Source organism: Neovison vison, chromosome 7 (assembly GCF_020171115.1).
Source record: "Neovison vison isolate M4711 chromosome 7, ASM_NN_V1, whole genome shotgun sequence".
Classification (NCBI taxonomy): domain Eukaryota; kingdom Metazoa; phylum Chordata; class Mammalia; order Carnivora; family Mustelidae; genus Neogale; species Neogale vison.
Genome location: NC_058097.1, coordinates 43304841 through 43317766, shown reverse-complemented (window position 1 = coordinate 43317766; position 12926 = coordinate 43304841). Strand labels below are relative to the sequence as shown.

The 12926-nt window shown below is 43.2% G+C and overlaps 1 protein-coding gene across 7 annotated transcripts in view; it reads left to right on the top strand.

Moving 5' to 3' along the window:
* ZNF568 (zinc finger protein 568) overlaps positions 1 to 12926 on the top strand; it is a 69931-nt gene that overhangs the window by 40945 nt on the left and 16060 nt on the right. For 5 of the 7 annotated variants that reach the window (XM_044256424.1, XM_044256425.1, XM_044256423.1 and 2 more), the window contains one exon: positions 10825 to 10877. The exons of 1 other annotated variant lie outside the window; for it this stretch is intronic. In XM_044256424.1, coding sequence (XP_044112359.1) covers positions 10825 to 10877 — 53 coding nt within the window. Of the gene's footprint in view, positions 1 to 9183; positions 9767 to 10824; positions 10878 to 12926 lie in introns of those variants that run through there. One more of the 7 variants, XM_044256430.1, reaches the window with a different exon arrangement.

Below are 12926 nucleotides of genomic sequence, written 5' to 3'. Positions count from 1 at the left end.
TACCTTCTTTCTTCTACCCTAGTAAGAAATGCCTCTGCCACTTCCAACAGTCTCAACCACCTCACAAGTTTCACCTGGGCTTCTTCTCAAGAGTGATTTCTGTTCCTGAAGCATTGTTCTCTTCCTTCCTTCCAAAGAATCTGATTTGCAGGTATCTTTAGTTCTGTGATTTTTGCTGATGTTTAAAGCCAAAGACATGGTGTCTCTCTCTCTCTCTCTCTCTCTCTTTCTCCCTTTCTCTCTCTCTCTCTCTCTTTTAAGGATTTTATTTATTTTTTTGACAGAGAGACAACGAGAGAGGGAACACAAGCAGGGGGATTGGGAGGAGAAGCAGGCTTCCCACTGAGCAAGGAGCCTGATGCGGGGCTCGATCCCAGGTCTCTGGGATCATGACCTGAGCCAAAGGCAGACACCCAACCACTGAGCCACCCAGGTGCCCCAAGATATTGTCCCTTTATGTGGAATCTTCACTCTGGGGCTTAAGTTCATATCTTTTCTACAAGAAGCCAATTCTCTGGTGGTGAGTACTTGTGTTCAGCACAACAGACAGCTCCAGTCTATCTTTTCTCTGCTGATTTCCATCAGAGATGTTAGAAGAATTCAATATTTTTCTTTTTTAAATTTATTTTGTTAAATTTAATTTTTTCAGTGTTCCAAGATTGTTTATACTCCACACCCAGTGCTCCATGAGATACGTGCCCTCCTTAATACCCACCACCAGGCTCACCCATCTCCCCACCTCCCTCCCCTCCAAAACCCTCAGTTTGTTTCTCAGAGTCCACGGTCTCTGATGCTTCATCTCCTCCTCCAATTTACCCCAATTCACTTTTCCTTTCCTTCTTCTAATCTCCTCCATGTTATTCCTTATGCTCCACAAGTAAGTGAAAACATATTATAATTGACTTTCTCTCTTGACTTATGTCACTCAGCATAATCTCCTTCAGTCCCATCCATGTTGATACAAAAGTTGGGTATTCATCCTTTCCAGTGGCTGTAATATTCCATTGTATATATGGACCATATTTTCTTTATCCATTCATCTGTTGAAGGGCATCTTGGCTCTTTCCACAGTTTGGCAAGCCTACCTGTGATTAAGGGCAGCCCATGTATCATGAATCTGGCCATTAGTTATAAGCAGAAATATTTGGGGGTAAGGGTGTTTGAAAACATTTTCTTTTGTAATAAAAGGGATATAATCAGCTAGCACAGTCCTTCCCCTTAATTTTTGCTAAACAGTGGTGACCAACCTTGAGTCCCTTATAAGGCATCATTCCCTGTGAGGAAGAGACAACCACCTGGTAGAAGGTCAGTTATGTTAGATGTCTCTTTCCATCATGGCTGGGATAGAGAGTCACCTCACAAGTATAGACACATATTTTCTTAGATTTTCTTCTCTGCCTATGATGTTTTTGACAACATCACCAACCACAGATGCAGAATGTTTATCTACCTCTTTGGCATCCTGCACAGCATTTTGTCTGAGCAACGCATTCATGCCTGGGGAATTAACGGGTCTTAAGACAAATTCCATCACCTAGAATCAGCTAGACCAACTGAAAGTGCCAGTGGGAGACATCATTCTAAAAGGCAGGAGTTCTGTATTATAGGACATAGAATATATTCTGAATTTGAGACCATTATGGCCTCCCCCCATACTCAAATACATGCTCCAGGAAGGGGTTAAGTGGGAGTGACTTCTCTCACTATAATACCTAAGGGCCTACTCAAAGAATTTGAGCTTTGCTTGTATAGAGGTATTAGTCCCCTAAGGGCAATGCTTGCACCTGGAGATACACCTATAGCAATAGTGCTACTGAATTGGAAGATGAGACTTACATCTTGAACGTTTTTACCTCCTTTAATTAACACTGAACAAGAAAAAAAAAAGTTGATCCACTGCCTGGAATGACTGATCCTAATTACCAAGAAGGAATCAGGTTAATGATATGCAATGGAGGTAAATGGGCCTGTATTTGAAACCCAGGGGATTCTCTGGCATTCCTTTTAGACTGTGTATGTCCAATTATAAAGGTTAGTGGGAAAATGACAGCAATAAAGAGAAAAAAAACATATAGAATGATTGAGGACTCAGAATCTTCAGGAATGAGGGCTTGAGTCACTCTACCAGATAACAAACATAGAGCATTTGAGGTTCTTGCTGAAAGCAACAGAAATAGGGAATGTGTTGTCAAAGAAGGAAGTCATAAACATCAACTGACCTCATATTCAATTACAAATATGAGGACTGTAGTAGCCTTGCATATTTTCTCTTTGATTGTTATATCTGTTTATTTGTATATACTAACTACCATTTTTTTCTCTCTCATTTTGATTTTATATTCTTTACAATTTACTCTTTAGACAACAGCATATTCAGTGGCACTACAAATGAATATAAGGAGTAATTAATAAAGCCACTTGCTAGATAGAAATACAAAGTTGTTTTGTTGTTGTATGAGAGCTCATATGTGTGTAGAAGTGTAGAAACTGAGGGCCAGAGGTTTCCAGTGTGCTATTATCAATTTATTGCCTCTCAGCCTTCAATACCTGCTCTGTAAAAAGGGACTGGATTCTTTAAGCATTTCTTCTTTACAGTGAGTATGATGTGAGGCTATGTTAGTAGAGGGCACTGGAGAAGGAAAGGGGCTTCTCTTCCTGGTTTCTCTTCTGGCTGGTTGCTGCATTTTGCTTTTTCTTGTTCTTGCTTCATGGTCTATGGGTTATGTGTATGTGAAAATATTAAGTGATGCTTAGCCTCAGCTGTGCCCCAGAGCATACATGTCTTAGAGACCTCAAAGACCTGACCTGGACCCAGGGACCACCTTGCTGAGACCATACTGATGACACACTGTGTGCTCCAGGTCACATGTGCACAGTGGCATCCCAGCTTTCTCTGTATGCCTGCCCATAGTCTTGGCTTGTATTTGCCACAGAGGGGTATCTCCTGCCGCCTTCCTGATGTGGATACCATGCATCTTGGCTGTTAGGTTATAGTCCTGCTCCAGCTCTCTAAGCATTTGGCAACCCAGGAAATTTCTCTGCCATCCATTGGGATGCAATTGCATCTTCTCCAATGAGGTCTGAAACCAAGTCTCTGGGAAGGATCCAAGTTTGTCCTTCCTTAGGGACTCTCCTTCAGCCCTCAGGGGCCCTTCAGAATTCTTTGATGTCTTTATATTACTCATCATTGCTTAACAGTTCTTTATATTAAAACTCTGTTTAAATTCTGGTGGGATTTCTGTTTCCTGAATGAACCCAAGTTAATGCAAACTGACTATAGGAATTGGATGTTGATACAAAAAGCTTCTCTCCATTTTTGGCAGAAGCCCACCATCATTCACCAAGATTTTCACACTTAGGTTCTCCATGATACCCAACTCTTAGAAGTCTCATAAGGCAGGACAGCTTGCCTTCTGTTTCTGTGGCAGATGAGAATCTCCACATTAAAAACTCTCATCTTTCTCTCCAAGATATGTATTTCTGCTGGTCAGAGCTCTAACAGAACACAGGAGACGGAGAAGTTCAACAACTTAAAAGTGAAGACCTTTTAACAGTATTGTTATATTTTTAAGGGGTTTAAGTTCTAAAGTCAGAAACAAAATAAAATTTGTTGTATTCTAAATTATTCTATAAAATATCTTAAATGGTTCACAAAACATAACATAGCTTATCCAATACTAAAGAATAATATGTATGTCAAAAGTACACCATCAAAATGCATATATAATTATATACAAAATATAATTTCATGATTCATATTTATATGAAAGAGTAACACATATATTAACTTATATGAAAGAGTAATATATACCTTATAGTAAATATGCACATGATTGTTGGGAAATGGGGGATTCATATGGTCCTAAGTCATGAGCCCTCCAGTTACTTGCCAATTAGGAAAAAAGCATAACTTCACAATGGAGATATCTGGCCATTACCACCTTAACCAAATGATCAAATTTATTTTTTTAAGTTTTATTTATTTATTTATTTGACAGAGAGAGAGAGAGGTCACAAGTAGGCAGAGAGAGGGGGGGAAGCAGGCTCCCTGCTGAGCAGAGAGCCGGATGTGGGGCTCAATCCCAGGACCCTGAGATCATGAACTGAGCAGAAGACAGAGGTTTAACCCACTGAGCCACCTAGGTGCCCCCAAATGATCAAATTTAGCATTGCTAATAGTGAAATGACACAACCTCATGTTTCCCCTAATGTGATACAGCAAGAGGACAAAGGTGTTTTATCTGGATTTTACCATAAGGAAATAACTAGACAGTCCAGAATATAAGACATTTTTGTACAACAAATAATCTAGATTCTTTAAAAAAGTCAGTGGAGAAAACGAAAGGTGAAGAGATTGTTCTAGATAAAGAGACTAGAGACATAACATTAAATGCAATGCTTGAACTTTGTGTCCTACTTAAAAACCTATACAAGACATTCTGGGGACACTTGAGGGAAATTTGAATATAAGTGAATTATAGAATTAATCATTTCCTTGGATCTGATCATAGTGTTGTAGTTAGAGGTACATGGAATGTACTACTGTGTCTACTGATGTAAGTGTGAAACTGTGTTTTGTGGAACATATTGATATATATGTAAGATATGGTGTTTAGTTATGTGTGGTAAGAAAATGTCCTTGTTTTTAGGAGATATATGCTGACATATTTAATAGTGAAGTGTTGTGATGCTTGAATTTATTTTCAAATGGTAGCGAGAGATTTTCAAAAATGGCAAATTGTTAACAATTGGTGAATCCAGGGATAGGCATATATAAGAATCCTTTGTACTATTTTTTCAATGCTTTTGGAAACTTGAAATTTTTCAAAATAAATAGTTCAAGACAGGGCACCTGGGTGGCTCAGTGGGTTAAGCCGCTGCCTTTGACTCAAGTCATGATCTCAGGGTTCTGGGATCGAGTCCCGCATCGGGCTCTCTGCTCAGCAAGGTGCTTGCTTCCCTCTTTCTCTTTTCCTGCCTCTCTGTCTTCTTGTGATCTCTCTCTGTCAAATAAATAAATAAAATCTTTAAAAAATAAATAGGGAAGCCTGGGTGGCTCAGTGGGTTAAGCGGCTGCCTTCGGCTCAGGTCATGATCCCAGCGTCCTAGGATCGAGTCCCGCATCAGGCTCCTTGCTCGGCAGGGAGCCTGCTTCTCCCTCTGCCTCTGCTACCCCTCTGCCTGCCTGTGCGCTCGCTCGCGCTCTCTCTCTCTCTCTCTCTCTCTGACAAATAAATAAAATCTTTAAAAAATAAATAGTTGAAGGGACGCCTGGGTGGCTCAGTTGGTTAAGCAGCTGCCTTCGGCTCAGGTCATGATCCCAGCGTCCTGGGATCGAGTCCCACATCGGGCTCCTTGCTCGGCAGGGAGTCTGCTTCTCCCTCTGCCTCTGCCTGCCATTCTGTCTGCCTGTGTTCGCTCTCTCTCCCTCTCTCTCTCTCTGACAAATAAATAAAAAAAAAAAAATCTTAAAAATAAATAAATAAATAAATAAATAGTTGAAAACAATGTACCTACTAGGTGACTGCACTCTATCATATGGGAGAAATAAATGTGGGAGGGCACTGAGCCGCTTGTGGATGTATCCATAGACCCCACTAGCCCAGGAGAACTAGGGAACCAGATCCTCAATCTGTTTCTATAAAAGAAGTTTCAGGAGAAGGAATGCAGAATATCCTGGTTGGGGCGGGAAGGAGTGTATCTCAGGAAGGCAGATGGACTAATTTATCAAGAACATGGTTTTCTGATGACTGACACATTAGTCCATCCTCCTGTTCTGAAGGAAGATTTCCTCACTCAGAGATTGGGGTCAGAAGTCTGAAATGGTTCCAATGTGCTAAAATCAAATTGTTGGCATAGCTGCATTTCTTCTATAGGCTCTAGAGGAGAATCTATTTCCTTGCCTTTTCCAGCTTCTAGAAGCTGCCTGTATTCATTGGCTCATGGTCCTTTACTCCATCTTCACTGCATGTAATCCCAAGTTCTTCTTCTGTTTTCACAATTCTTTTCTGGCTCTGATGTTCCTGCCTTCCTCTCTAAGGAGGCTTGTGATTACATTGGATCTACTCAGATATCCAGAATAATTTTCTCATTCAAAAAAATCCTTAATTTAAGTGTATCTGCAAAGTTTCTTTGCCATGTAAGATAACATAGTCATTCATAGGTTCTTTCTGGGGATTAGGACTTGGACATCTTGAATGGGGACATTATCCTATCTACCACATTATCTTATTGCCATTGATTGACATTTATATTTTTCTCCTTTGATTTATTCATACATTTCATATGCTTTTAGTGTTCTTCAACATAGGAAATCTGTTGACATAATCCCTGTGCAAAATTTATAGTACATGTTGATATCAGCCTTTTATTGGGAATTTTTGCACCTATAACCACAAATGTTAAAATAATTAAACAAGGATGCCATTAGACTGAAGTAGTTCTTATGCATTGCTAGCCTACGAAAGCAAACCAAAACCTAAGTCAAAATCAATGCAACCCAGTCAGAGAAAATAAAACTTAGGAACAATTAATAACAAAAAGCCAACTTAGCTTTGCCAAACAGGGCGACTACTTAAGCTATAGCTAATCAAATAATTTCCTTGCTTTGCTTCAGGGTCTTCTCTGTAAAAACCTCTCCATTAGTTCCTGTTGGTGGGGCACTCCTAACACTTTCAGTTTGATATTGCCTGATTCAAGTAGATGTATGCTCAAATAAATTCCTGAAACTTTTAGAGTGCCTCATTTTATCCTTTGAACCCAAATGAAACTAATCAATACTTTTCTTTTGGCCTGTCTTTGTCAGATTTTTTCCAGTTAGACAAAATTAATTAGTAAGCATTCTATCTTGTGGCACCTGGGTGGCTCAGTTGGTTCAGTAACTGACTCTTGATTTCAGCTCAGGTCATGATCTCAGGGTCCTGGGATCAAGCCTGGCATTGGGCTCTGCACTCAGTGAGGAGCCTACTTGGGATTCTTTTTCTTTCTCTCCCTCTGCCTCTCCTCCCACTCATAGTCTCTGGAGAGTTCTCTCTTGATCTAAAAGAAATAAAATCTTTAAAAAAAAAAAAAGGCACTTCATCTTTTTCCAGGATCTGAATAAACTGAAAATTCATTATTCAAAAAGTAGCTAAAAATAAACTATAACTATCTGGTACCTTTCTACCAGTACAGTTTTAAAGAGATGTTTAAGTTTTATTTTGGCTATTCCATTCAGGTTTTCTACTTCTTAGTAGAAAGTAGTAACTTTAATTTTACTGGAAAATATACAATTACCTCTACCGTTGTCATGGAGTTGCTGATAACAGCCTCAAAATTCTTTTAGGGGCGTCTGGGAGGCTCAGTGGTTAACCTGCTGCCTTAAGCTCAGATCATGATCCTGGGGTCCTGGGACAGAGCCCCGCATCAGGCTCCCTGCTCAGCCAGAAGCCTGCTTCTCCCTCTCCCACTCCCACTCCCCCTGCTTGTGTTCCCTCTCTCACTGTGTCTCTCTGTCAAATAAATAAATAAAATCTTTTTTAAAAATTATTTTAAATTCCATGTTTATGGTTTAACCTTTCCCTTTTGTAATATTCGTGTTTTAATTTTTGTTTTGTTATTGTTTATGAATATTGCGTTTCACTTAACTTTTTTTTAAGATTTTATTTATTTATTTGACAGACAGAGATCACAAGTAGGCAGAGAGGCAGGCAGAGAGAGAGGAGGAAGCAGGCTCCCTGCTGAGCAGAGAGCCTGATGCGGGGCTCGATTCCAAGACCCGGGATCATGACCTGAGCCGAAGGCAGAGGCTTTAACCCACTGAGCCACCCAGGCGCCCCTCACTTAACTTTTTTTTAAAGATTTATTTATTTGACAGAGAGTGCGCTCACAAGCGGTGGGGGGGGGGCAGCAGGTAGAGGGAGAGGGAGAAACAGGCTCCCCTTTGAGCAGGGAGCCCAAGTGGGGCTGGATCCCAAAACCCTAGGATCATGACCCGAGCTGAAGGCAGACGCCCCTCAATTATCTTTTAGAACCAAACCGTGCATTTAAAAAATCTGGCCCACTTTTTGTTTTCTAGCTCACCAATTTCAGAGTCTATACTTACTCATTTTATATCTAACAAAATTGGGTAATGTCTCATAAGGACACGATAATGGCCAAAATACTAAGGGAATACTCTTAAAGTAAACAACAACAACAACAAAAACCAATTACACATCCTAGCAATTGTGCTCGCTTCGGCAGCACATATACACATCTTAGCAATTTACTATTAACAAATGTTAGTGTAACTTTCTGTATTTATGTACTTAGAAAAAGTTTGGAAACATTAATACGTGGCATATAGAGCTCAGTATTGGTATTCTATGACTTCTACTCGGGACCTCAGCTTATCCTCCTTTAATTGACTTCTCAGACCCCTGCATCTTCAGTTCAAGACTACTACCACCCGGGGCGCCTGGGTGGCTCAGTGGGTTAAGCCGCTGCCTTCGGCTCAGGTCATGATCTCAGGGTCCTAGGATCGAGTCCCGCATCGGGCTCTCTGCTCAGCAGGGAGCCTGCTTCCCTCTCTCTCTCTGCCTGCCTCTCCGTCTACTTGTGATTTCTCTCTGTCAAATAAATAAATAAAATCTTAAAAAAATAAAAAATAAAAAAAAAGACTACTACCACCCGTCCTCATTCAGGTTCTTCGCCGCATTCCCAACTCGTTAGGCTGAGACTACATTTCCCAAACGCCTCCAGGATGGGCCCTTAACCGGGAGTCCCTGCGGCCCCGCCCGAATTGGGTGAAAGGTCGGGATGCCGGGCTGCTACCTTGCAGCAGTATCGACTAAGGGAGTACTGCACTTTCTGGTGGCGCCCGGGACTGGGGGATGAATTCTCAACCGAAAGCTGAGCACCCAAACTCCACCAGGCAGGATCATGGGGCGGGCTGAATAGCCCGGGTCCGGGAGGACTCCTAATTCGTGGTGTAGCGGGGAGTCGTCCCCTCTGATCCCGCTCTCAGAGCGCGGTTCCTGGCGGAGAGAACTCTGAACCGTTTGCTTCCTGGCTTTTAACTGCTTCCCGGCTTTTTTTTTTTTTTTTTTTTAAGATTTTGTTTATTTGACAGACAGAGATCACAAGTAGACAGAGAGGCAGGCAGAGAGAGAGAGAGAGGGAAGCAGGGCCCCCGCTGAGCAGAGAGCCCCATGTGGGACTCGATCCCAGGACTCCGGGATCATGACCTGAGCCGAAGGCAGCGGCTTAACCCATTGAGCCACCCAGGCGCCCTGCTTCCCGGCTTTTAACTTCCCGCCTCTGTGCGCTGCGCAGTCTGCAGCGAGGACTGTTGCTCACGGGTTAACTTTGAGGACTCGGGTTGTGCTGGTGGCCGACTAGCCCACCCTTATCTCCGCTGTGGGCTACATTTCCCAGAAGCCTCCACGGTCCACAACTTTTTCTCTCCCCCCCACCCCCAACCTCAGCAGACGACTCCTGCTGCTTGGACCTGTTGGTTCGCCCAGGTCCTCAGGATGCTCAGGCTAGCGTGGGCCGTCAGTACTGGCCTGAAGGCTAAGTACGCGACGCGCACTGGGCGGTGAAACCTTGTACCGGCCAGGCTCTGGCTGGATTTTTCCTCCTCGGGACTACATTTTCCTGAGGGCTCTGCGGCATTTGCCACTTCCGGCCGAAGTTGGCTGGCGGTTAGTGAGTTGGCGGGAGTTCGGGCGCGAGGGTTTGGGGCGTTGCGGTCCGCCTGCGGATTCGACCAGACTGGTGTGTGAGGACCCGGGAGAAGTGCAAGGTGAGGGGCTCCGGGGCGGGACCGGGGTCTGTCTGGAGTCTTACTTAGGGGTGGCCGTGGGGCATTTCTAGGCTGCGTCCTCGCGCTCAAAAAGTAAAGGACGTCGGGAAAGTTGGGAATGTCGAGGCCGCTACTCTTCCCTCGGGGGAGGGAGGTATCAGCCGTGCACCTCCACCGGGTGGGCGAGCGGTTTCAGGCTGGCTCTGGAGCTGGCTGGCGGTGTCTGGAGGTCAGAGGTGTCGCTGTGTGTGGTCTCCTGCCTGTGCACAAAGTCCGTGCGATACTCCCCGGACTGGATTGTGCGTCCGACCTCCAGTGCGTGGCAACCACTGCCGGCGGGGCCGTGGTTAGGACACTAGGAATCTCTCTATGGCCCCGTGTGAGAGCCCCATGTGGCCGGCCACGTCGCCGGCTCTGCCTCTGGAGCTAGAACTAGAAAAGCGCCTCCCTTCGTACTTTCTTGGTCGACGTTGAGCCGGGTCAGCGAATGGATGGGTTGTGGGTCAGTCTCATAACCCGCCTGCATTTCGAGCCTTTTTAGTCCCAGTAGTCCCTGTTGGATTCTGGATTCCAGCCGAAACTGACGCAGAAACCGCCACTCGCTCTTCAGCGCGGTGAATGGCCTTCTCCCCGGGGCTATTTCTGGTGTCCCAGGGTTTTGCAGAGCTTGGCCCTGGGAGCACTTCCTTCCACTCCCTATGCTTTTACTCTGAGGGCTCAGGACAGGGGTGTGAGATTCCGACTGATGGAACCACGTAGGTTGTGTTTTAGGGCCACAGATCTGGGCTCAGTCTAAGATACAGGGCCTGAAAGAACCCAGACAGGCTCCTATGGAGAAAGGAGGCCACAGTCTGGAGTTCTCTCCCAGGACTCCCATCTGGGCAGCTAAGGTGGCCTGCTTTGTGTGATGATGATAGGAGTGGGGGTGGGGTTACAGGCTTATTTGGTTTTGGTTTCACCCTTGGTGCCTGGAGTGGAGCCAAGGTTAGCTGTGATTTGGCCTTCTCTGAGCTCCTGGAAGGTCTGTTGTCTCATAGTTTAACCCTTTTTCATTCTAGAAGAATCCAGAAGAGGAGAGAAAAGCCACTGTACATCAAAAGTCATGGCAGAGGTAAGTTGTATTTGGCATTCTTCTTGGAAAGGGCTTCCTGGTTTTCAGAACAATGTCTTGTTTCAGGATTCTATCCAAAAGATTTACAGTAGTGATTTGGAAAAAGGGTAAAAGAGAAGGAAACTAAATTTTAAGGAGGAGTTTTCCTAAACCAGACAGAAGTCTAAACCAGGGCTGTCTGCTTTGCATACATTGTCTCATCAATCTAGAATTTCCATTTCCCTGGATTTTATTAATTCCCAGAACAGCTGTGACACATGTGCCTCACTGATTTGGCAGGGAAGTTAAAGAACAGAATGAGGTTACTCGCTTCAGCCTCACTAATTAATTTCTTTGTGGTCCGCTTCAGAGTCAACATGCAGTAGCCTGTTTGCTTCCAAATTTCTAACAGTCTGGAGGGCCTGCCTGCTCCTATCAGCTCTACATACTTTCTTCCCCCAAGATAGAAAGAACCTAATTGCTCTCTTTTTTTTTAAATTTTTTTTTTATTTATTTTTTAGTTTATTTATCAGAGAGAAAGACGGGGAGAGAGTGAGCACAGGCAGACAGAATGGCAGGCAGAGGCAGAGGGAGAAGCAGGCTCCCTGCCGAGCAAGGAGCCTGATGTGGGACTCAATCCCAGGACGCTGGGATCACGACCTGAGCCGAAGGCAGCTGCTTAACCAACTGAGCCACCCAGGTGTCCCTGCTCTCTTTTTAATGACAAAAGTAATACAGGATTCTTGCAAAAATTTCAAAACTTGAGAAAGTTGATTAAGGAAGTTTGTCACCCATGGTCCCCCCATCTAGAGATAGTCATGATTAATGTTTTTAAATTTTGTCTATACATATGTGTAGGTATGTAATTTTGTTTTCAGAATGGGATCATGCTACTGATAGAAGCAACCAGCTTGTAGTTTCAAGTTCTTTACATGTGTTATCTTGTTGAATCCACATTAATAACCCTTTAAGACAGGTATAACTGTGTTTCTTCAATTCTGTTAAACTTCTTTGAAATCAGGACTGGTTTTGCAATTCTTGGCAAGTCATAGTTTCATCAGTGGTATTTTTTCTTTACTGGTGTAAGTAATGGTGGCTTTACAATCAGTGGTACCCTAGAATTGATGAAATACGGTATTATTTTAAGTTGACAGATAAGGAAATAAATTCTATTAAGTCACTCCAAAATTAAACAGTTAACAAGTAGTAAAACTAGAATCCCTCTACTTTTGCCCATTTGTTAGAGAGTGTTACCTTTTTTGGTTTATGTTGAACAAGTTTTTATGTTAAACATATTCTCTGTCGTATGTTTTGAAAATATTTTTTCACAGTTAATCTATTTTGCATGTGTTTTAGATTCAGAGTTTTCAAAAAATGTTTTCTCCCTTTATCCCATGGCCTTCTCTACTGTAAATATGGAAAAGTCATTCAGGGGTGCCTGGGTGGCTCAGTCGGTTAAGCGTCTGAAATTAAGAGTTAGACGCTCAGGGGCGCCTCGTGGCTCAGTGGGTTAAAGCCTCTGCCTTCGGCTCGGGTCATGATCCCAGAGTCCTGGGATCGAGCCCCGCATCGGGCTCTCTGCTCAGCAGGGAGCCTGCTTCCTCCTCTCTCTCTGCCTGCCTCTCTGCCTACTTGTGATCTCTGTCTGTCAAATAAATAAATAAAATCTTTAAAAAAAAAAAAAAAGAGTTAGATGCTCAGGTCATGATCTCAGGGTTGCAAGGTTGAGCCTGTGTCGAGCTCCATGCTGAGCATGGAGTCTAGTTGAGGTTCTCTCTCTCCCCCTTTCTTTCTGCTCCCCATTTGCATTCTCTAAATAAATAAACAAATAAATAAAATCTTTTTTTAAAAAGTCATTCACATTTTCCTAAAGTACTTTGTCTTTTACCCAAATGATTCGATCTTTAAGCATCTGGTGTGAGATATGACCAGCAAATGTTGGCTGTAAAATTCCTAATTTGGGGTGTTTATTTAGATTTTTCTTTTCTGTGACTTTGGAGTTTTAAAGAATGGCATAATACTGGTAGTATGTTCAGGGTGTTTTTCTTGGATGTGTCTGAGTGTGGCTCT